General features: G+C 39.1%; 1 protein-coding gene across 1 annotated transcript; it reads right to left on the reverse strand.

Moving 5' to 3' along the window:
* Positions 1 to 2868: 2868 nt before the first annotated feature.
* On the reverse strand, positions 2869 to 22353 carry LOC309568487 (serine/threonine-protein kinase SBK1-like). The gene is made up of 4 exons (XM_082274164.1): positions 22027 to 22353; positions 9078 to 9271; positions 4329 to 4528; positions 2869 to 3570 (listed from the first exon to the last, which is right to left on the reverse strand). The coding sequence occupies exons 2-4, from the start codon at positions 9241 to 9243 to the stop codon at positions 2974 to 2976; spliced, it is 963 nt and encodes a 320-aa protein (XP_082130290.1). The 5' UTR covers positions 9244 to 9271; positions 22027 to 22353; the 3' UTR covers positions 2869 to 2973.
* Positions 22354 to 24399: the final 2046 nt, after the last annotated feature.

A 24399-nucleotide genomic window follows, 5' to 3' on the forward strand; every position in this document is an offset into this window, starting at 1 on the left:
GCTTGTATGCATGCCTGACAAAGTCAGATGGTGTCCTGGGGTATTTCCTCCCAGATCTGGACCAGGGCATCAATGAGCTCCTTAACAGACTGAGGTGCAACCTGGTGGCATCGGATTGACCAAAACATAATGTCCCAGAGATGTTTAATTTGATTTAGATCAGGTGAATATGGGGGGGGGGGCATTCAATGGTATCAATTCCTTCATCCTCCAGAAACTGGCTGCATACTCTCACCACATGAGGGCGGGCACCAGCATAGGAATTGACAATGGGTCAAAGGATTTAATTCCGATACCTAATGGCAGTCAGGGGGCCATTGTCTAGCCTGTAGAGGTCTGTGTGTCCCTCCATGGATATGGTGCCCCTGACCATCACTAACCCACCATAAAACTAATCATGCTCAACGATGTTACAGGTAGCATAGTGTTCTCCATGGCTTCTCTGAACCCTTTAACGTCTGTCACATGTGCTCATCTGTGAAAAGCACAGGGTGCCAGCGGCGGACCTGCCAATTCTGGTGTTCAACGGGAAATGCCAAACCAGCTCCACGGTGTCGCACAGTGGCACAGGGCCCACTAGGATGTCGGGCCCTCAGGTCACCCTTATGAAGTTTGTTTCTTATTGTTTGGTCAGAGATATTCACACCAGTGCCCTGCTGGAGATCATTTTGTAGGTCTCTGGCAGTGCACATCCTGCTGATGGGTTAAGGACCATTTACAGCCCTGTCCAGCTCTCCTAGAGAAACTGGCTGTCTCCTGGAATCTCCTTCATGCTCTTGAGACTGTGCTGGGAAACACAGCAAATCTTCTGGCAATGGCACGTATTGATGTAGCATCCTGGAGGAGTTGGACTGCCTGTGCAATCTCTATAGAGCCCAGGTATCGCCTTATGCTACCAGTAGTGACACTGAACCTAGCCAAATGCAAGACTAGTAAAAACAGTCAGAAAGATGAGTAGGGAAACAAATGTCTGCGGCCTCCACCTGTAAAACCATTCCTGTTTTGGAGGTCATCTCATTGTTTCCCATCTAGTGTACCTGTTGTTAATTTCATTAACACCAAAGCAGCTGAAACTGATTAACAACCCCCTCTGCTACTTAACTGACCAGATCAATATGCCAGGAGTTTAATTGATTGATGCTATATTCTGATAAAAAAAAGTGTTCCTTTAATTTTTTTGAGCAGTGTATTTGTATTCCCTCCTGGATACATGCCCCATGGTATCACTAACTGATTAGTCTCCTAGGAACATTTGTAGACATTTGTCTGTTTTAATTATAATGGGGGGAGAGAGTTTCTATATTGGTAAGGAGTATCCATTTTTTTGATAATAAACTTTTTTCATATTCGAGTGCACATATGTTCTCCTTGTTCTTTCTTTAGTGTTTTTAAGGCTAAGTAGACACCTAAAAATTCATCCTAGCCTTCTGAGGACACAGGTATGCGGAAGATCAATTGGGACAAAAAACTGAGCTCTCTTTAAGAAAAAGTGCTGTAGTTATCAATGTAGAGTCAATTTTGCTTCAATATTTGGTTCAATATTTTAAAAGTGTACTTTTCTATATTGTTCATTCAAAGATACAGTCAGATTCAGATTCAACCTGTTGGTTTATGCTGCCACATCTAATTAATCTTTCTGACTCTGAATAAACATTTTTTTTTTTTTTTTTATAAAATCCAGGAATTACCTTAATTATTGTGAAAAACCCTGACATGCCAAAAGAGATATTAAGTAACCATATGAAGTAACCCAAATCTGAAGAACAATAGATTAACAAATACAGAAGCCATCTTCTTTAACCATCATCCATACTGTCACATATCATTATCTTTTGGTTGTAATGTCAACTATATAAGATCTTTACTTTGGAAGGAATGTCCTATCATTCTCAGATGGAAACTGGAGGCTTTAGGGCAGGGGTGTCCAAACTATGGTGCTCCAGCTGTTCAGGAACTACAATTCCCATCATGCCTAGTTATGACTGTGAATGTCAGATTTACAATGCCTTATGGGAATTGTAGTTCCTGAACAGCTGGAGGGCCATAGTTTGGACATCCCTGCTTTAGGGGTTCAAGAAAGTGCTTGAACCGGATGCTCCTCAGGCTTGCATTTACAATCAAAGGTAAATAGTACCTGTGTAATAATGGCAGGTTTGTCCTAAACAATAGATAACATGCATGTTCACTACATTTGTGTGTGCACAATCAAGAGATGCATAAAAAGTACTTTTCCTCTTTAGTGATTGTATCTGAGCAAATGGTTGACACTTGATATGAAAATTGAGAACAAGTGGTTTGGACTTTAGTTTGTTTGAATGTATGAAACTTGCAGCAAAACTGGATGTTAAACCATTAAATTTATTATCGAATACATGTATAAAATAATTGATTCTAAAAAGTTTTAAAAAATTCCACACATGAATTCACGCAAACTCCAAAATGACCCCATTTAATCATCATTCAAAGGATTTATAGAGCACACTTCCATTTCACTGGGTTTTCCCATTCAATTTGCTTCTCCCAGTGCCTCATACAAGCTTTGCAACACAAATCAACAGAGGTGCATGTAACACACATGGGAACCTAGCCTTAATGATTTCTAAAGCAGCAGCATCTTTTGTAGAACTCTACAAAGTGACAACATAAAGGGGCTGTAATAGAGTTATAACATACAAATGCTTTATATAAAACAAAAGGAATGATAGCGTGCCTAAAAAATAAGTTGAATATTTAAAAAAAATAAAAGTTATGGGAGAGACTGTCCTTTTGGCATATTATCAGAGTCATAACATTTTATGAGGTTTGTATGGAGTATCAAAGTCTTAGGCCGTCCAAAAAAGTAAAAGTCTGGTGAATCCTGAAGCAGCATATTTGAAATAGTTTATTCAATTTAGCTGGTTCGGTCAGAAAACATATGACGTTAGCCCAGACTAGAGCAGTCCTAGCATTGTTACAATACAGACACCCTTGTGTCTATCTCCAAACAGAGTTTTTATTTTTAAAATGGTTAGAATTGGTGGCCTTGTTATTATCAAGGGTGACCTTCCAGGGTACTTTGAGATATTTTAGGACTTCTGTGGAAAAACATCTCTTTGCTGGATCGGGGACAATCAATTTTGTCAACATTTCTATAGCTTCTCTACTAAAGGTCTTCCAATGGTTTGGAACCTGGAAAATCCTTTTGCTTCTTTGCCATTTGGTGTATTCTACATAATGGGTATCAGTGGTAAGTGCAGAAGTCCATGGAAAATATCCAGTTAATGTGGAAAAAAGGAGAATCCCAAATGACCATGTATCTAAACTTGTATGTGCAATTAGCTTGTCTGCTGCTTCAAGACGGCACATCTCTGGGGCTGTGTAAGGCAAGTTTTCAGGCATCGATTCCACAGATGTTCCATTTCGGCAAGAAAGTCCAAAATCAGTTAATTTAATCTGGCGGCACTCGTTATCAAAAATGAGAATATTTTCAGGCTTTATATCACGATGAACCAGACCTTTTTTGTGCATGTAATCCAATGCACTAGAAAGTTGGATAGCACAACGCTTCACTGAATTTTCTGGCACACCAGCCTAAAAAAAAAAAAATAGCATAAATGTATACAAGTGAGTATTAGTCATTTACTATACACCAGTAATTCAATGTGATTCTAGATTTCGGGTGGCTATTAGACTTATCTTGAGCCTCTGGTGCTATTTTCAGTAAAATACGTCTGTCATATGGATAAATAGCAACACATGTAAAATGCAGTGCACTTCAACTACACCACAAGAAAAATGCTTAGGTGTGAAAATAAATGAGCAATCCAATACAGAAGTTCAGACCCCTTTATAAAAGCTGTGGGAGATGGGTGAAACTGGAAAAAAAGAAATAGAAAATTTTGAACCAAAGGCCCTCTAAGATATGAGAAAATTTTTTATTTTAACTTGCTTCTGCAGCCTGGTCGAATGGCTTTTTAGCACATTGTATCTATCCAGTTGATAACTACATGTTTCACACACTGCAGCATAGAGTGGTCCATATTAATTACTGGCAACAAAACAGGCAGCTCATTAGTTCATGCCAGGAGGGTGCAGGCCAAAGGGTGAAAGCTGCACTTATTATCCGGACAAGTATCTCTTTGGAATACTATTTATTTGGACAGGCCACATATACCTGTCTACTACCTCTCTGGATGGGCTGCAGAGACGTGTAGAAATAAGCAGTTTGGAATGTAGGAGAAATATAGTTCAAAGACAGCTGAGCCAACCTGGAGTATTTTAGAGTATTCTAGAGATTTGCAAAATATAAAGTTGAAACATGATTTATCTCTTGTCAGATCTCTATTTACCTGAGGCTTCATAAGGGAGAAGAGATTATCATTTGCAAGTTCCTGGGCAAAGACATAATGTCTTTCTGTCTGGAAAGCAATTCCAAAAGTATTGATAATGCATGGGTGAGTTGACAAACTGAGGGATACACAGTATTCAATAAGGAAAACACGAAGGTCAGTTATGTTTTTCTGCATGAACTTCAGAGCCATTAGATTCCCTGTAATACAAAATAAACAACGATATGTATCACATTTTTTGTACTGGTTAAGGTTTTCTGGAAGCAGGAGATTAATCTCTGCAATGTTTTGGCAAAGGGTACAGATAGAGGCTGTAGAAACATGTCTATAAGAGCCCTTTACTGTATGCATGACCAAAGAAGAAAGGATGGTATTAAACACAGAGGAGAAAGAGAGCCAGTTTAGCAATGAGGTCATGGAAACAATAAAAAACATAATCCTTAATTATGATTGGCACATCACCCCCTCCAAGCCCCTGACAAAGTCTGATGATGTAACGTGTAGGTGACATCACAATGCAACAGAAAGAGGTATGGGAAATCTAACCAGGAATCATAAGGGTATGAGCAGTGCGGCAGAGATCGAGAGCTGGCTGCAATTTGTCACATAGACCTGTATGCACGAGGCAGAGTGCATTAGTTAACGTGAGTGTTTTTTAATTGTGTTTTGAATAAATAAATGGAGAGCACTATGAGTCGACTTCTTTTTAAAGAAAAAATCCTGGATGTGAATGAGGTTACTGCCAAGGGAGCTGGAATACTTACCTAACCCCTGAAGGGGAATAAAGTGAGTTCGGACTTTCTATCTATGGGCTCTGACAATAAGGTGAGAGTACACCTTGGGTGAAGGTTAAGTGCACTGGAGGTGCACATGACGAGTTTTGTGGCACACAGGTGTGGCTTTTATTGAATGAAGAGGGTAGAAGACTTTGTTAGTTTGGACTACACACGTCACAATGAGTGTTTACATTATTGGGACTTTACCCTGCAAAAGGTGTCTGAATTGCACAGTTTGTTCATTTAATTTTGGTACACAACATTTTAAAGTATATATTATTCTATGTAATTTGTATTGTGTATATATGAAATACAGTGAGTGAAAATAGGAAATGGCAAACAATTCCTCTTTTGACTAATGAGGGATTGTAGTGTAAAGAAGTGCCTTACCGGAAAGAAGCACTAATGCTTTGGCAAAGTCAGCCCAGTGCACAAAACAGTCTGTGATCTCCATTGTAAATACATAAAAAAAAAAGATTCATATTTAAAAATAGTCATTGAACTGAAACAAGTATGCAGATAAGGAGTTATGACTTCTATCTGGCTTTCTGCATTCTTGTTCAGGGTCAATGGTAAATATATATTGGAGTCACAGATAGCCAGAACACTCCATAGAAATGTCTTTATTGGAGAAAAATATTTAATTCTCAAAACTGAATATTCACTGTAAATTCCAGTGCAGAGTATTAAAGATGTCTCTTTTGGCCTAAGGTGGTCTTTAAATGTATAGAAAATGCCAGTGCCCCAGATGCTAGAATATTTACACGTATACACAGTATTTCTAGCATATTTGGTAGAAGTTTCATATCTGGATTGGTCCTTCAAAGTTCATCAAGTTTGTTGAAGCACATACTTTCATAACTTTGTGTTGATATAAAATATTATCTAAAAGTGATGGTGTCCCACACAAAGTCTGGAGATTTCCAGTATTTGATCCTTTAACTGCATTATACCACTTAATTTATCACTACTTTTCCATTTTGGTCGCTTGTGTTCATGCTGTCCTTCTTACAGCAGAATGCGTCACTAGTGAAGTACATTAGTATCTGTTCTCTGTTGCCCCCATTGACATCTTTCTTCTTATCCCACACGTCAGCTGCTTACGCACTTTCCTCCTTGTCAGTCACTATCACTACTGCTGACCTCCCCCGGACCTATTGTACTAACCATCACTGTCAGGTCATCATGTTATCAAAGTAAAGAGTCAGCCCCATGCTTCATGTAACAGTCTAGTTGAAAAAAAAAATTGCTGAATGGTTCACTCTCAGATCTTCTAAGAGGGACATACCAAACCAGATAAATGCTCAATATTGATGCAGTGTTATGGTAACGTAGAGCATGGCATACTTTCTGTGCTTTGTGCATGTTCTAAATTTATTTTTAAAGCTATTGTGATGCAGTGCCAAGATTTGTAGTGCCTACTGAGAATGGTATGTAAAAGATTTGCCACTTTTACAGTGCTCATCTTGTGTCTGCAGAAAATTAACTTGTTACCACAGCATCTCAAACTGAAGGTGCCCATCTTGGTGGAATTTTTCTTTGATAATAGATGAATGATTTTTTACAAATAGGATCAATAAAAGAAGACCAGTTACTTTTTTTGTTTTGCTTTGCAAGAATATCCAGCATGATCATATGCCTTTTAAAATGTATGTTCCCAAAACACTTGAGCATTTTTCAGTGCTGAAGCATGACACAAGCTTGTTTAAAAGAGAATTGCAGGGTATTAAAACAATAAACACATCCTCACCTAGGTGGATGGAGCATAAATCCAATGCTGCATTTGTCTCCCGCTGCCTCTACACCAAGAACTGAGTGATCAAACACCACTTCAGTCTTCAATGAGCAGAGAGCTGGGGACTGTCAATCACCGGCTCTCTGCTCTACCCCTCCAGTGCTCACTGGAGCACTGGGCTGTGAAGGGGGTGGGAGCAACTGGCTCAGGATCTCAGTGGTATGCTGAGAGGCTGAGCCAGCTGTCAGTCCAGGCATCCTGGGTGGATCCCAACATTAAAGTCAGGATCTCTCCAGAGCCTGGACTAGCTGAGTGACGTCAGCCTACTGTCGACTGAATACGGGCCACAGGTGTGTAGAACGAAGTGCACTGCTGTGATCTCCAGGAGAAGTAAGGCCAGAAGAGCTTTGGCCCTAATTCTCCTTTAAAGCTACAGCCAACTCTTTCATTATGATATCTTTTTCTTATTTTTGCATACAATTGGGAAAGTTAGAACCTATGTCTGGCTTTTATTGTTGTCTGTATATCAAGTTTTAGTTGAAATTGATTCAATGTCTTTACTTCCTCTTGCATCCTCCTGAAATGATCCATTGAATATCTGTCCAATGGGAAAACATACAGCAATAAAAATATGGCATATTTGAACCTTTCCCCATTCTCTTCTGCTTGCTTGTTCCCATTCAAGAAGCTTCTTTCAGTACAAATTTACTTTAAAATAGCAGGCAAAACAAAATATTGATCACAGTTTTGCATTTTATGTACATGCAAATTCTATTAAAACATACTTGTACTCTAGGCCAAGGAGTTGTTGTCTTATATTCTCATGATATATTCTTATGAATAAAATCCAGTAACTTCTAACAGCCAATCAGACCCCAAACAATAATTCCCCAAACATTAAATCTTTCACTGGTAGCTACAGGTCATCACTCCATGCCCATAAGCAAATCTTGACATACGAGGGTTGATTGGATTTTGCACTCTCCAGTTTTAGTAAATCAACCCTACAGTATGTGTAATGTGATTTTTTACTATTATTGCAGGAAATACACAGGCTTATTAAAGAGGTTGTAAACCCATATTACTTTTTTTCCCCAACCTGTAAGAGAAACACATAATTAACTAGTATGCATCGCATACTAGCTCATTATGAAATACTTGCCTTAGAACGAGCCCCCGCCGTGCCGCCCGCTCACCTGCAGGACGGGCGACATGTCCAGTCGCCCGTCTTCCGGGATCGCGGCATCCGGCAATCTGATTGGCCGGAGCCGCGGTGATGTCACTCCTGCACACGCGCACGGGAGCCGACAGTCACGGCACGGGGCTCTGAAGAAACGGCACCAGCGGCCGTTCCTTCAGAGCTCATGCGCCAGTGACGTCACTGGCTGCATGTAAGGTAAATATCTCCTAAACGGTACATGTTTAGGAGATATTTACAGTACCTATAGGTAAGCCTTATCATAGGCTTACCTATAGGTAAAAGTGTCAGAGGAGGGTTTACTTCCTCTTTAAAAGGGATTGTAAAGCCTACATTAGGGTAAAAACGATTTTTTTGTGTATCGCCTCCTCACTCCCCTTATACTTACCTGAGCCTGATCTTGATCCAGCGCAGTGCCCATCTGCAGTGGCTCTCTACTCACCTCCCCACTCTTACAGGCTTTGCTGAGTGCAGCGGGAGCCATTGGATTTCTGCTGCTGTCAGGTAAACCCTGTGATGGGGGAAACGGTGGCAGGCCAAGCCTCACTTTCTGTGCCTATAGACGCAGGCAGCCCAGCTTGGGAGCCAGCCTGCAGGTGTGCACACTGAGAAGAGGAGTTGCGCCGGCGGGGGACCCGAGAAGAGGACAATCAGGGCTGCTCTGTGTAATACTACTGCACAGAGCCGGTAAGTATGCCATGTTTGTTATTTTGAAATAAAATTAAAATGTATTTTACAAACACTTTACCTAAGCAATGCAAAAGATTAAAAGTTGAGTAAAAAATACAGGAAACTCAACAACCAACCAGAACCCACTAGAATAAGGCCACTGATAGATCGCTCGCTGTCATGGATCACTGTACCTGACTCTAAACCAGCAAACAATTCTGCTATCCCATGGAAAGTATTATAACTAATTTACAAAGATTCCCTGAGTAACATTGCGAAATTACAGCTCAGTGTCTTCTGGTCCCATTTGCACAGAGAATGACAACTTTTACCGATACATGAAAGGTTAGCGCCAAATGTTTCACTCCTACCTCTTGACTGGTTCATTGCAAGTAGTACATGTCCATAAGAGCCACAGCCCAGTTCTTTGACAATAGTGTAATTATCTTCAACTTTAATCAATGGAAGGTTTTTAGAAGTTAAAAGTAGCATTTCTTCCAGGTAGTTTTCATTCCACCTTTTTTCATTTAGGTTCATGTTTTATAAGGTTCTGAGATTTCCTTTCCTGTTTAGAGAATAAAAAAATATAAGTATTACTATGTAACAATTAAAAATGTAATATTGTTATAGATCAACAATGATTGTGAAATAGTTGTCATATAAATGTTTACCTCTTTTTATCCCCATAGAAAGATGTATGCATTATTAGAAGCCACCTCTCCAGGTTTTGCTTACAGTGGGAGGAATTAAGCTGCCCTTACAACTGCAGAATTTTGTAAATTTACTTTTTCAGAACAGTAGTTTGATTAAAAAAACTTAAGTTAAAAGAGATGAATTGGCAATTGGTTTAGACTAGAGCAAGTGATAAAAAAATCAATGGACAAGGATGGAAAACTGAGTTTAATTTAGAAACATTGTAGCTAGTCTTATGCCCATTAACTTGTCAAAGTTATTCTAGAAGTAGAACATTTGTTCTATGAAAATCGAGACAATGACATGATAGTCATTTGAAAATCCGTCAAGTCCATGAAAACACTCACTACTCATCAGTTTTCTGATCAGCTATCAAGACAGGCTTCGTATTTACAGGGACAATCTCAGGTTTTTCAATGATTCTCAGTTTCATGCACAACTTAGTGATTCCTATTTTGGCTTGCCCAAGAGTCTTGTCTTCATGGTTATTATATTGTTAGGCATATCTTACAGAAATTATTAACTTGACTTGGATGTATCTACTGAAAAATGCAGTTTATTATGTGTTGGTTGGATGAGTGTCTTAAGGCATAGGAAGTTTGTTTCCATGTTGTGTTGTCTTGATATGTATATGCCTCTTTTGCATTGACCTTCAGGCCTTAGGTTCCTCTGCATGCTGTTTAGATAAATGGAAGTCACAAAGGTCAACATTCATGAATATAGCAGAGGAGATGGAGGAAATGGAAGGTTACAGTGTAGGTCAGTGGTGGAATATTGCATCTGCACTGCACTGCAGAAAACCTTCACAGTGAGCCATGAAAGCTCCGGATAAGCAAAAAACTAAAAATCTGTTCTCTCCACAGAGTTTGGTACATTATATTTTCATAGGCTTTTAGGGAAATGCAGACAAAGAAGAACTAATTGCCAGAGTTGGTTGTTAGAACAACTAGGGGAATTGCAGCCCTTTAAATACTGAGTTGGATCAATTTTATTTTCTTTTTCTTTTTTTTTTTTAATTGTGATTGTAATTCAAATTTATAAAAAAAAAAAAAACTAAAGAAAAAAAATATATTTTACAAGCAAACAATACAGAGTACAAACATAAGACCTTATGAACTCTGGACAAACAAAATTCAGCCTTTTCATTTTATTATGCATCTGAATGCAGCTACATTTTAGCCAATGTGTCCATGCACATTGTGGCATTTAGATTGCTATTTTAGAGCGGAGTCCAGGGACATAAAAAATGACCCAAACCTGAACAGGAGAGGAGCTTAATTGGCATAATTGACACGCAAATTTGCAAAATAAAGAACACGTATAGCCAAAGCTTCTACTATGGATCACAGGAGTGTAGTTTGTTCTGCATTCCTGTGATCCAATTTCAGCCGACAGTGGGCTGAAGCCTGCTGTCGGCTGACATCACAGAGCTGGGGTGGCACTGCAGAGAGCCGAAGACTGACAGTCCCCATTTCTCTGAAAACAGAATACTGAGGACTGACCTGTCAGTGTTCTTTAATCGCTCAGTTCTCAGTGCAGAGCCGGCAGGGGACAGATGCAGCATCCACATAGGTGAGTTTATTTTATTTATTTTTTTTACCAAATTCCATACTTCTCTTTTACATTAAATATAGAGCTTACAATAAACAAATATTCTGACCAGTTGAATGAGTTTATGCTCATACGCTTCTAAACACCATACACTGTAAATGTGCATAAACATGTATAATTATACGCCAAAACAAACATTTTTCGCTTGATTTTTTTTGGAAACGCTTGATTTTTCTGCCAGCTTCTGGCAGAAAGATGCATTGTAGATAGGAGAATTTGAATATGCCCATGTGCATGAAGCCTAACACATGATACACAAAGCACTATGAATGTTTTAAAGAAAGTCTTTTTTGCTCCAAAATTCTGTATGTATCCCACTGAGTAAAAATGACAAATGGAAATGTATTATTCTGAAAGCCAGACTATAGTAATTAAAGTGATTCTTAAGGCAGAAGGTTTTTTTTTTTATTCCTAATGCATTCTATGACCAAAAATATAAACATTTCTTTCAACATACATTTTATGCACATGGGAGTGTGCATCACTAATCCTTTTCACTGCAAATCCTTTTCACTGCAAAATTTTAGCAGCTTGGTTTGCACAGATAAATATTGAAATTAATGGGTTTAGGCAAAAGTTAAGAATATTATTTACTGTAATGATTCATATATGTTTGTAATTTTCTCTCTTGCAGATATACAGTAACTATACAGTATACCCAGATGTGGATAAAACAGTCCATCACAGGAATAGGTTGTACTGGAGAAACAGCAGAGCTTAAAAAAGGCTTGTGTGTACAACTTCAATCTTGATCAGACAACTGTGGTCAAAACTGTGGTGTGCTAGAATATCCCATGGATCACCCTTTAAATAGATAACCTTAGACCTTTCCCAATAAATGACATATGTAATCATCACCAATTCTCTATCACCTTGTAGTGCCAAGTGTAGTGATTTGTAGATAGAGGCAATGTTCACCCATATCACATGTCAGAGCCAATGCGATGCTTACATAGAGAACATATCCATTTTAAGAAATATCTATATCTATAAAATATATTATATTATATTATAGTATAGTATATTATCTTAGTCTGTGTTAACATTTTAGTGAATCCCTGCCTTTTTAAGATGTTGCAATGGCTACATCTTCTATTTAAGAAAATAAATTAATTTAGGTCCTTTTTTTCCCACAAACAGAGCTTTCTTTTGGTGGTATTTGATCACCTGTGCGATTTTTACTTTTTGTGCTATAAACAGAAAAAGAGCGTTTATTCTGAAAAAATAACAATATTTTTAAAATTTTTTTATATGAAATCCCCCCCCCCAAAAAATGTAAAAATCTAAATTTTTTTAAAATTTTTGGCCAATTTGTTTTCTGCTACCTATGTTTGGTAAAAAAAAATCACAATAAGTGTATTTTGATTGGTTTGCGCAAAAGTTATTGCATTTACTAACTAAGGGAAAGATTTTTTTGGTGTTTTTTTTTTTAACGAGTAATGGCGGCGATCTGCGATTTTTTTTGCGGGACTGCGACATTGCAGTGGACAGATCGGACCCTTGACTGACATTTTTAACACTTTTGGGGGTACCAGTGACATTACTGCAGTAATCAGTGCTATATATATGCACTGTTACTGTAAAAATGACACTGGCAGGGAAGGGGTTAATTTTATTGGAGAGGGAGGGGTTAATGTATGCCTGGTGCTTACTGACGTGTGTGGGGGGAGGTGACTGAGTGAGTCAGGGACAGATCGGATGTTCAGCTATGCTGAACACTCCGATCTGTCACTCCCTGTCACTTAGGAGATCCGCCCGCTCTGTTTACACAGGCGGGCGGATCTCCAAACTAGATTCCCCGACGATCGGGGAAGATCAGCGGCGATCGCCGCCACTCCTCCCCTGGCCCGACTCCCGCTGTGACTGAATACAGCGGGAGCGAGACTCCGGCGGCGCGCGAGCGTCGCCTACAGGGGGAGGAGTCTAGCGACGTAGTACTACGTCGCTAGACGATAACGAGCCACATTGCTGCAGTGGTTAAAAAAAATGCATTCTTTTTTCAAATATTTTAGTACAGGCAGAAAGAAATTGTTTAAAGAACAAGTGTCCCCATTGGAAGATTTCCCCTTTCCTTCTGTTCTTCTGGCATCTCTAAAATTTTGGATTTCCCATTATTTTCTCTACTGGAAAGAAAGATCACTAGGACTAATAGAGAAGTTGGTTTTCTTGAGCAGGAACACAGACAGTATTAAAAACTTGATACATACATACCCAAATCCCACTCATATCTAAAACTAAAAACATGTGGTCTCTACATACACAAAAAATATGCTAAAGGATGTAGCTCTTCTGCTTTGATATTAAGACATGATTAGTGATTTCAGTTGCAAAATGTATGCAGTAGGTAGTTACCCCAATTGTCTTCACTACAGTGCCTTGAAAAAGTATTCATACCCCTCGAAATGTTCCACATTTTGTCATGTTACAACCAAAAACGTAAATGTAATTTATTGGGATTTTAGGTGATAGACCAACACAAAGTGGCACATAATTGTGAAGTGGAAGGGAAATGATAAATGGTTTTCAATTTCTTTTTTTACAAATATCTGAAGTGTGGCGTGCATTTGTATTCAGCCCCCCTTTACTCTGATACTGCTAACTAAAATCTAGTGAAGCCAATTGCCTTCAGAAATCACCTTATTTGTAAATAGAGTCCACCTGTGTGTAATGTATTCTCTGTATAAATACAGCTGTTCTGTGAAGCCCTCAGAGGGTTGTTAGAGAACCTTATTGAACAAGCAGCATCATGAAGGCCAAGGAACACACCAGACAGGTCAGGGATAAAGTTGTGGAGAAGTTTAAAGCAGGGTTAGGTTATAAAAAATATTCCAAGCTTTGAACATCTCACAGAGCACTGTTTAATCCATCGTCTGAAAATAGAAAGAGTATGGCACAACTGCAAGCCTACCAAGACATGGCCGTCCACCTAAACTGACAGGCTGGGCAAGGAGAGCATTTATCAGGAAAGCAGCTAACAAACACTCGGTAACTCTGGAGGCACTGCAGAGATCCATAGCTCAGGTGGGAGAATCTGTCCACAGGACAACTATTAGTCACCCAACAAATCTGGTCTTTATGAAAGAGTGGCAAGAAGAAAGCCATTGCTGAAATAAGGCCATTAGAAGTCCTGTTTGCAAGAAGCCATGTGGGGGAGGCGCTCTGGTCAGATGAGACCAAAATGGAACTTTTTGGCCTAAAAGCAAAACTCTATGTGGGGCGGAAAACTGACACTACACATCACCCTGAACACACTGTCCCCACTGTGAAACATGGTGGTGGCAGCATCATGTTGTGGGGATGCTTTTCTTTAGCAGGGACAAGGAAGCTGGTCAGAGTTGATGAGAAGATGGATGTAGCCAAATACAGGGCAATCTTAGAAGAAAACCTCTTAGAGTCTGCAAAAGACTTGAGACTGGGGTGGATGTTCACCTTCCAGCAGGACAATGACCCTAAACATACAGCCAGGGCTACAATAGAATGGTTTAGATCAAAGCATATTCATGTGTTAAGCCCCGTACACACGTACCGATCGTCGGCATACAAATGTTCGTCTTTTCTCCCCGGGATGTCGGTGTCTGTTGAAAAGTGCAAAGACAGCACAAGGACAGCACAAGAATTTTGTCTGCAGACTTCAGCTGACTGCAGAAGTGATGTCATGTAATGGTTAACTTTCCCTGTGTTTTTAATTTTCTGAGCATGCCCAGTCTTGCAAATCTGCGGTCTGTCGGCCGAATTCTGTACTGACAGGCGAACAATCGTCCGTTCTGGTGTCCGCAGACAAAAATTTTCATGTTTGCACGAAAGACTTTTGTCCGCGGATTGTGCGCAGACATCTGTCGGAGGCACCATACTAACACGCGTACAATCGGCAGATCTTTCGTCCGCCGACGTTTGTATGCCGACGATCGGTACGTGTGTACGGGCCTTTAGAATGGCCCAGTCAAAGTTTAGACCTAAATCCAATTGAGAATCGGTGGCAAGACTTGAAAATTGCTGTTTTCCAATCCATCCAATCTGACAGAACTTAAGCTATTTTGCAAAGAAGAATGGGCAAAAATGTCACTCTCTAGATGTGCAAAGCTGGTAGAGACATCCCTAAAAAGACTTTAGCTTTAGTTGCTGTAATTGCAGTGAAATGTGGTTCTACAAAGTATTGACTCAGGGGGGCTGAATACAAATGCACACCACACTTTTCAGATATTTGTAAAAAACATTTATCATTTTCCTTCCACTTCACAATTATGTGCCACTTTGTGTTGGTCTATCACTTAAAATCCCAACAAAATACATTTACGTTTTTGGTTGTAACATGACAAAATGTGGACAATTCCAAGGGGTATAAATACTTTTTCAAGGCACTGTACATAAACTGGATACCCAGGAGTCTAAATATTGTGATCATTGTGAGAGATGACATACACATGCCCTGACTGTATTGGGTCAGCTAGTATTAGTAGATGAGCTACACTGTATTCATATGGCTTTAGGTAAATTATTCTAACAACCTTTTCAAATTAAACTTATTGAGGATCACATAAAAATTAAAGTAGGAGTCCAGCAAAATTGTTATCATTTTTTTATAGAGTGGAGTAGAGCTAAAGCTCATATTTGTTTTTATTATATTTTGCATTCCATGGTTTCTCCTTTTCCTCCCTTATTAACATGTAAGTGCATTCTTAAATAAAACGTAAGTTTCATTACATGCCTTGTTATAAACCTAGTGATGTGATTACTCTCTAGTCCCTGTGTTTCTCCAGGCAGATCATAGGTGGTGGAAGGGGCCAGCAGCGTCCTGTATTTAGCTTTCTCAGAACACAAGTACTCGTCTCGAGTCTTCAGCCCTGATGCAAGCAGTGGGCTGATTCTTGGTAAGAGTTGTGCAAATATGAAAATCTATTCATGAACTGGTGTCAACCTGAACGAGTGAGCCATCGCCATATGCCTCTAACTGCAACATTAAAAATCAGTATATATTATTTAGTCTGTGTGAAATGTATAGAGTCTACTAACCATGGTATATACAGTATATTTGAAAATTGATCAGTTCTCATGTATTGATGGCCTATGTCAGTTCTTGAGGACCTAAAATGCCAGGACAGTAAAAACACCATCCAAATGTTCCCTTTTTCAGATAGTAGACAATCTAAGGTGTTTACTAAGAGGCATGGAAAGTTTTGAAGTTGTCATGTTTTTGTCAGAATTTTTTTGAAAATGAAATAAAATGTGTTTTTTCTTTCATATTTTTTTTTTTTACATACTGTCACCAGAGCAGTACAGCCTTACCATATGACTGGTGTGGTGTTTGATCGAGAACACTGACTGGTGACAGTATGTTAAAAAAAAAAATATATATATATATATATATATATGTAGCAAGGTTTCCAGGCCTATGGCCTGATGTGGGTCTGTCATTAGTACCGGAATCCTCTCCAGCCCATTGGAGCTGAGTCCCCAGGTGTGACAACTGAAGCAGCAACAACTCCGGCATCTTTGTTTGTGGTTTTTATTGGAATTAGGGGATGGGAGAAGGGAATGAATGGGATACTCATTGAGGCTTAACTAATTATAATTGGGACTTTACTTCTGAAATGCCCGTTTGCGCTCCCTTGACGCCAGCCAACGCTCACTGACACTGAGAACACTGTAGAACAAAAGAAGTGCTGAATCCTCGACTTATAGTCCAGAAGATCCAAGACTGAGAACTGTAGAATTCCTGACACTGTTGCACTGTGTAAGTCACTGAATACTTTCCCCCCCGCCTGGCACAGCTTGAGGTAGTATGTAGTAGAACTCTGTATAGCTGTCACTTTAACTGGCTTTAACTCTGTACAATTCAGGGCCCAAACTGCAGGTGCCCCCTTTGACCTTGAACTCTTCAGGGTCCACTGACTATGTACCCCCTCTGTAGCTTCAGGGTCCTCAACCTAGGTACCCCCTTTACAGCTACTTGACACTGGATCCCAGAACCTCTTCCGGAGTGGTCCACTCTAACTTCAGGCAGACCCCCAGGGGCAATCCTCAGTACTCACGACCTGTGTAGGCTTTCCTGGGACTGGACCCCTCTCTCTCTCCGCAGGCTCTTGGCTCACCGGATCCCCTCAGCTCAACTCAGCACGCTCTGGACACTTAGGCGACACCGCGAGACATCCACCTTCCTCTGACAGGAGGAGAGACAGCTGCACTCTCCTTCCTGGGACTCTGCTCCCACCAAAGACACCGTGCCACGTACTTCTCCCCAAACTTATACCCACTCCCAGAATCCTTTGCAGCATAATCTGCCTTCTGGGGTAGTTACAAGCTGGGATGTGTCCCCTGATTGGGCTACCCACACTGCCCTATGAGAATCCTCTCACAGGAGCCAGTGGGGATACTTCTCCCCCTCAGCAGGCACATCTGGAAGCCCTGACACCCTAGCTAAATAAATCACAGCCCTGCTGTTAGGCAGACAAGGCCCACTATACATTTACCTAGAACCTACCTGTAGGGTGCTATATATATATATATATATATATATATATATATATATATATATATATATATTATTTTGTTTTATTTTTTAACATTTTTTATTTTTTTTTATTTTGCAATTTTTTCATTTTTTTTTTTATTTCTTACAATTTCTTTCTTTTTTTCACATCTTTTTTTAATACTGTGACCAGAGAAGTGCTATACTGCTCTTGGGAATTGATCAGGATTTTTTTTTTCACTATGCTTGCAAATTATAATGATGATTACTGTCATAAGCAATCATTTTTATGAATACCATGCATTATTTAGCCATTGTGTACAACTGTGATAGCTGTGATTGGCCCTGTACAATGCGATCACTGTGCCTAATCACAATAGTATGCAATCAATGGCTATGAATGAAAGCCATTGTGTGCACCTTAAATGTGATTGCTGTGATTGGTCATAGGGATCACATGGTACCAGGGCTGGCCCAGTACAATTATCTGTCTTCTGCTGGTTCTGGTGGATATTGAAGATCACATATTGAGCCACTGCTCAGCCCCCAGGGCATACCTAAAGTGCCTTAGTGGAAGGACATCATAGGACATCCTCCCGGGATGATGGCACTCTCATATTATTATAATAAGCCAAATGGGAGGTGGTTAAAGTAGAACTGTGACCAGGTTATGAACTTTAAAGTAGTTCTAAAGCCAAAACATTTTTTACCTTAAAGTAGTTGTAAATCTCAGACATGAAATGTGAATAAAGCATATTTCTCTATAGGGTAAACTTGTCTCAATTAAAAGCACTAAGTCTTTTTTCTTTCTGCTGCTTTGGTCCTCTGCTGACAGCATGAATCACTTTTGACCATTTTTCCTGACACCAAGAGAAAAATGGTGACAGGGGAGGGACCTCCAGCAGATAGACAGCCTCAGCTCTGTTCCTGTGTGCTGTGTGTATGTGTGTGTGTGTGTGGAGGGTGTCCCTTCCCTCCCCTCCAATCAGCTGTCAGAGCTCTCCTCACTGAGCTCTGCAGAGTATAACTTCAGCTCTCTGCCCACTTCTGAACTTTCGGACAAGCGCATAAATTCTGGACTTTGAGCAGATGTGAAGAAGAGAATATTGCAGATAGACAGGTACAACTTTTTTCATCTCTGTGTATTACTTGAGGCCAGTCACTTCACTTGGTATATTGTATGTAAGGGTTTAAAACCACTTTAATGCATTTCCTGCCTTTAGGTAAAAAATGTCCCATTACTTGTTCTGCTCCCAGCCTTCCCATCCTAAACACTTACCTGACTCCTGTCACTGATCCAGCGCTGTCCTGGCTACAGCAATGCTCTCTCTTTCTGGTCTCAGAGCTGTGCCCAGGCAAATCCTGTGAGGAGGGAGTATGGCTGAGCCGTACCCTGAGGAGGAGGAGGGGATTCCAGAAGAGGACGTAAGGGACCGCTCTGTGCAATATCGTTGCACAGAGCTGGTAAATATAACATCTTTTTTTTATTTTAGCACAAAAAAGTTTACTGTTAATAGCACTTGAAGTATATATGTATTTTTAAACTATAACTAAAGGCAAAACTCTTTTACTTTTGGATAGAGTGGAGATAGATTATAACACCTGTCAGGTTTTTATTACTGTCTGTGCCTCCAATAAGGAGATTCACCCTCTTTATTTGTCCTGTTTATTATTATCATTGAAAATGAAAGTAAAAAAAACCCCACATTTTGGGTTGTCCCCAGAAAAGTAATATAGAGGAAATCTAAGAGGAGGAAAGACTAGTTTTGGTCAAGAAATTCCCATAATTTGCAGGGATTTCTTTTCAAATCCTGTTTGGCAGTGGGACGGGAAGTGAAGGGAAATCTCCGCAATGGGACAGAGATGGCAAAAAAAAAATCTGACATGAGTTATAACTTATAACATTCTCTTGCTCTATCCAGAATGAAAAAGAAAAAGAGCGCAGGGACCGCGGTGACGCCTTTCGACCCACTTTGACGTCCCTACAATCCACGCTGGCCCTGGCAGCGCGGCTCTTCTTCCTGGATCAGAGACCCAGTGCTTCCCACCGCTGGTCGGCTTGACTTCCATCTCCAGCTATCATATTCACCCAGGAGGCATCCCCCTGAACACTATGGACATTGATGACCGCTCTTGTCATTAAAGTGTTTTTTTTAATTGCAGTTAGAAGCACCTTCTTCTCTGCCTTGTTTTCCTCCAGAGTGTGCTTCCTCTTCTGAAGTGCTGCTGAGGTGCATTAATTCATCAGGGCCATTCATGTACTGTTAGAAAAGTCTCCCTGTCACCCAGAGCACCCTATCCTCCACATTCTTTGTGCAGAATTTTGTGGTGCATTTTGCACTAGGCGCAGAACTCAGGAGTACGTATTTCAGAGGATGCAAGGTTTAGGAAAGGGTAACATACAGGCCAGTGTACAACCAAAAATGACTTCCCCCCCACTCCTAATACAAAGTGGCACAGAGAGGGGCTGCTGTGGAAGAGCAGTCCCCAGTGTAAGAGAAGTCGCTGCCATTAGGCGGATGTTGTAGACCACCTCTTCTGCTGCTATAGGGATGGTGCAATGCAGGGAGGCTTCTGTGTTTACAACAAGTGACAACAGTGAGCTGTGATCACAAGGCCAGGTGGCTTTACTCAGTACTGCCACGTTCGTCCAACAAGAAGCCCTGATCACTCAGACTGCAACATTGTAATTTTGTAGCAGTTATTACTTTATAGCATGTGGCAAAGTGATCGTTGTCAGAGGTAATATGTTTCAACTATCATGCATGCACTAACCATGAAAAATGATATCTAACCATGAAAAATGATATCTAATTTTATGACTGAAATTTGCATGCCCTTGCTTTGCAAATGTTTAATACTTGTCTACCTGCTTTGTTATGGTGGCCCTTCTGTCCCGGTTGTGCATAACCCTAGATACGGCTCTAAAGGGCGCTTAAAGCATTCCCGTGACATGAACTACAATACTGGTATATTGAATTGATATCTAATGTGAACTAAATGTACTTTTAATGTCTGGTTGTACAAATTGAAATTTGTGACCTATCAATAAACCTTTACCTGATTTAAAAAAAATGAAAAAATATATCTTGTTCACCTTAATTTTATCCAGTAATTTACCTAATGTTCCCAACTACTTGCTTTTACTTATGGAGACTAAATTTAAATTGAGAACTATTTGATATATATATATATATATATATATATATATATATATATATATATATATATACTTTTTATATGTTGAGACAAATTAAAAAATAAATAAAATAATAATAAAGCTTAAATAATTTGTTGCACTGTTTTGTTTATTTGCAATTGTTACCATATTCTGTTTTCAGATTTGCTGTCAAAATGATTGAATTATTGCAAGCACAGCACTTTGCACATTGCTCTTTGCCGTATTAAAATATCCTGATGATAAAATATATAATTAAATATCACTAATTTGTAAACTTGTTGGTAAAATGAGACCATAGAGTATGTTAGCTCCATTCATGACTATACAACAGTATCAGCTGCCAGTATCTGGATTCATCTAGTCTAGTGTCAAAGCTGAATAGCACAGCCATGAGAAAATTCACTCTTCCAGATGTGCTCTTACAGGCTAATATAACATGTGCAATGTGCAAGCATAGTGCACAAACCTTTAGCAAACAATTTGTTTTAAAGTTTAATCTGTTAATGGGCTCACAACAATTAAAAAGATTTCTAACTAATTGCTGCATGAACTATGTATTGAACTTTACTTTTTTTTTTTTTTTTTTTTACTTATTAAACAAGCAATCCACAAAAACAATCATAGATAGGTACTTGAGATCTCACTTCTTGCTAGAATGTCCTTACTTTCAGGTATAGAGTCTCACTGCACTTGCTGCAGAAATAGGAGTCTCATGTCTTCATTTGCACTTTTTCTAATTTTCCACTTTTTTCAATTATTGCATTTTCCAATTATTAAAAATAAATAATTCAACATGGGCAATGAGATCCCCTAGTACTGCCTGCAGCAGTTGGGAGGAGCTAAGAACTTCTCTTTCCTAGATGGAAAGAAAAAGATTATTGGTGATCTTCCTAAAGACTTTTTTAAATGAAGGTGGACAAGCATATGAACATATGCAAACTGTTCCATGTCAAAATAAAATGCCACATAGCAAAACAGCACAAATTATTTTAAAATGATGACTATAATAAATATATAGCATTCATGCCACAAGTTGCATCTACTGCAGATTGGTATTGCATATGGAGGTATTGGAGGCCGATCAGAGTTCTCTATTATTTTATTTACATTTTCTAAGCTGCAACTGTAAAATTATTTTGCATTTCCATTTCTTAGGTATGTTGTAGAAGCTTGCCATAGGAAACAATTTTTAAGTTATTCTATGTAACATGCAGCCCATAAAATGATCTATTTACTGCATTCCATAACATTCACACTTACATGTTAGATGCAATGCAAACTAAATGCATTTGATAACATTCACACTTACATGTTAGATGCAATGCAAAATAAATGCATGATGTAAAAATGAAGTATAATAATCCCATACCTAAAATGAATGGTGATGATGTCCTCCCACGTTGAATGCTCCTGCTTGACTGTCAGCTACTGAAAGATGTTTGTCCCCATAATCATTTGTCACTTTGTGTTTCCGCTTACTGTGGCAGCAGCTGGAATGACACTTATAGTTTTGTATAGCTGGAGAAACTGCTGCTGTTCTTTTTCCTGGCAGGTTCAATAAAAACAGAGCTAGAGGTGAATCTGTAGGCCTGCCACACACATTTAGTACCCTTTCCAAAAAGTGTTTCTAAAGTTAGACTCTCTGAGTGCTACCACCGCCTAACACCTCAACTTGTTGTTACCAACATTCAGCCAGCCTGAACTAGTGCCCCTTCTTAGCATGCAGGTTATCCATCTCCTCGTCACTCTTCTTCTTTTTTTTTTTTCTTCTTCATTAGAAGCTCTATTTATAATTCCCACATTTCATGTTCAGAACTCTCTGCACAGAACATGTACAGGAAAAATATCTCTCTCAAGTTCAAAGTGCCAACAACCAACTTGATTAATAATCCATTTGAATGTACACATGTTAAAATAAATATAAATAATAACAACAAATCTTTTTTACTATAACATTTATATGTATTATTGGCATGCAAATCTCCTCTTGCAAATCTCCACATGCAAAATATGAATTGTTACAGTGATTGTACTTTCGTATACATTTTTTACTGATGTAGAACATACACATAGGTGTGAATAAAACAAATTTATGCAGCGCTAGCAATGAATTAGTGAAAATATAAAATTATAAAAGTATGATAGAACCAATCTATATCATACAAGAACTCATAATATAATGTATCAATCACACTAAGTGCATGAATAACTGCAATAATTATATAAAGTGCATGATGAACTAAAAAATTAAAAAATTAAGTATAGTTTTCAAGTGAGAGGATTAAAGTGCATAAATAAATAATTTGGTGAAAAAAGTCCTTATTGATGATCCAATAAGTGCCAAGTGAATAAAGTACTTCCGGTTGCGGACGTAACGTCATTTCCGGTTGGGAACTTCCTGTATGTGGAACGCACGCTACGAGCGGCGCCACTCGCTTTGTTTGATACATGCTTTTTTAACCTTTTTATCCTGTAAGTATTAAATCGCTTTTTGGGGAAATAAAATATACCTACGTACTTCACGATGTATGTCCCTTTTTTCTTTTAATGGTGATATCGGAGACGATTTCAATTTGGAGGTCACATCGGAGGAACCCCACATCAGATCCTGGGCAAATGTGCAATAATACCAAGGGCCTTTTTACAATCGCAATCCGGTGAGTGGGGAACCAAGGGGGCACCTTCACCTTATAAGCACCTTTATTCACTTGGCACTTTGGCACCTATTGGATCATCAATAAGGACTTTTTTCACCAAATTATTTATTTATGCACTTTAATCCTCTCACTTGAAAACTATACTTGATTTTTTAATTTTTTAGTTCATCATGCACTTTATATAATTATTGCAGTTATTCATGCACTTAGTGTGATTGATACATTATATTATGAGTTCTTGTATGATATAGATTGGTTCTATCATAATTTTATAATTTTATATTTTCACTAATTCATTGCTAGCGCTGCATAAATTTGTTTTATTCATTTATTCTAAGATTTTTCTTAGTGTTTGCAGCAGCTGCACACTTTCACAGTTTATCACCATAATTTATCACTATTGTGCAGCGCGGGGTTAAATTTGTTTTTTCATACACATAGGTGTGTGCAGCCCAATGCATTAGGGTGTGCACCCCAAAGCTTACACACTATGTGTGTGTGTGCATGTGTGTGTGTATGTATACAGTGTCAGTAGAGCAGTGGATGTGTCAGTAGGGCAGATGTTGGTGTCAGTAAGTAGAGCAGTGGATGTGTCAGTAGGGCAGAGGGTGGTGTCAGTCAGTAGAGCAGTGGACGGTGTCAGTAGAGCAGTGGACGGTGTCAGTAGAGCAGTGAATGGTGTCAGCAGGGCAGTGGATGCTATCAGTAGTTTTTTATTTGTATTTTTTTTATTCTTACAATATTATTTCTTTTTCCCGGGGGTCGGTATGGAAAATTCCCAAACTAACTTTCATCTGCCCGTGATAGACGGTTACATCGTGATTGGTGGGTGTGCCCATGCCTATGAACATACATGCTTTGTATGTTCTAAAGTCATAGAAAAGTAAGGAGTCCAGATTAGATTCATAATTGTTCTATGCCAATAGCTCATAAATACTGAGGTCATCAAATCAGCATGGCAGACAAATGGGAAGCACTGCAACTTGCATATTTTCTAACTGCTGGTTTCCGCTCAGTGTTGGTATTGGTTACTGTAAAAACTTAAGGAGCTACATGTAGTCAAACTAGAGATCGACCGATTATCG

The sequence above is a fragment of the Pelophylax lessonae genome, assembly GCF_965119305.1.
Source record: "Pelophylax lessonae genome assembly, chromosome: 12".
NCBI classification, from domain to species: domain Eukaryota; kingdom Metazoa; phylum Chordata; class Amphibia; order Anura; family Ranidae; genus Pelophylax; species Pelophylax lessonae.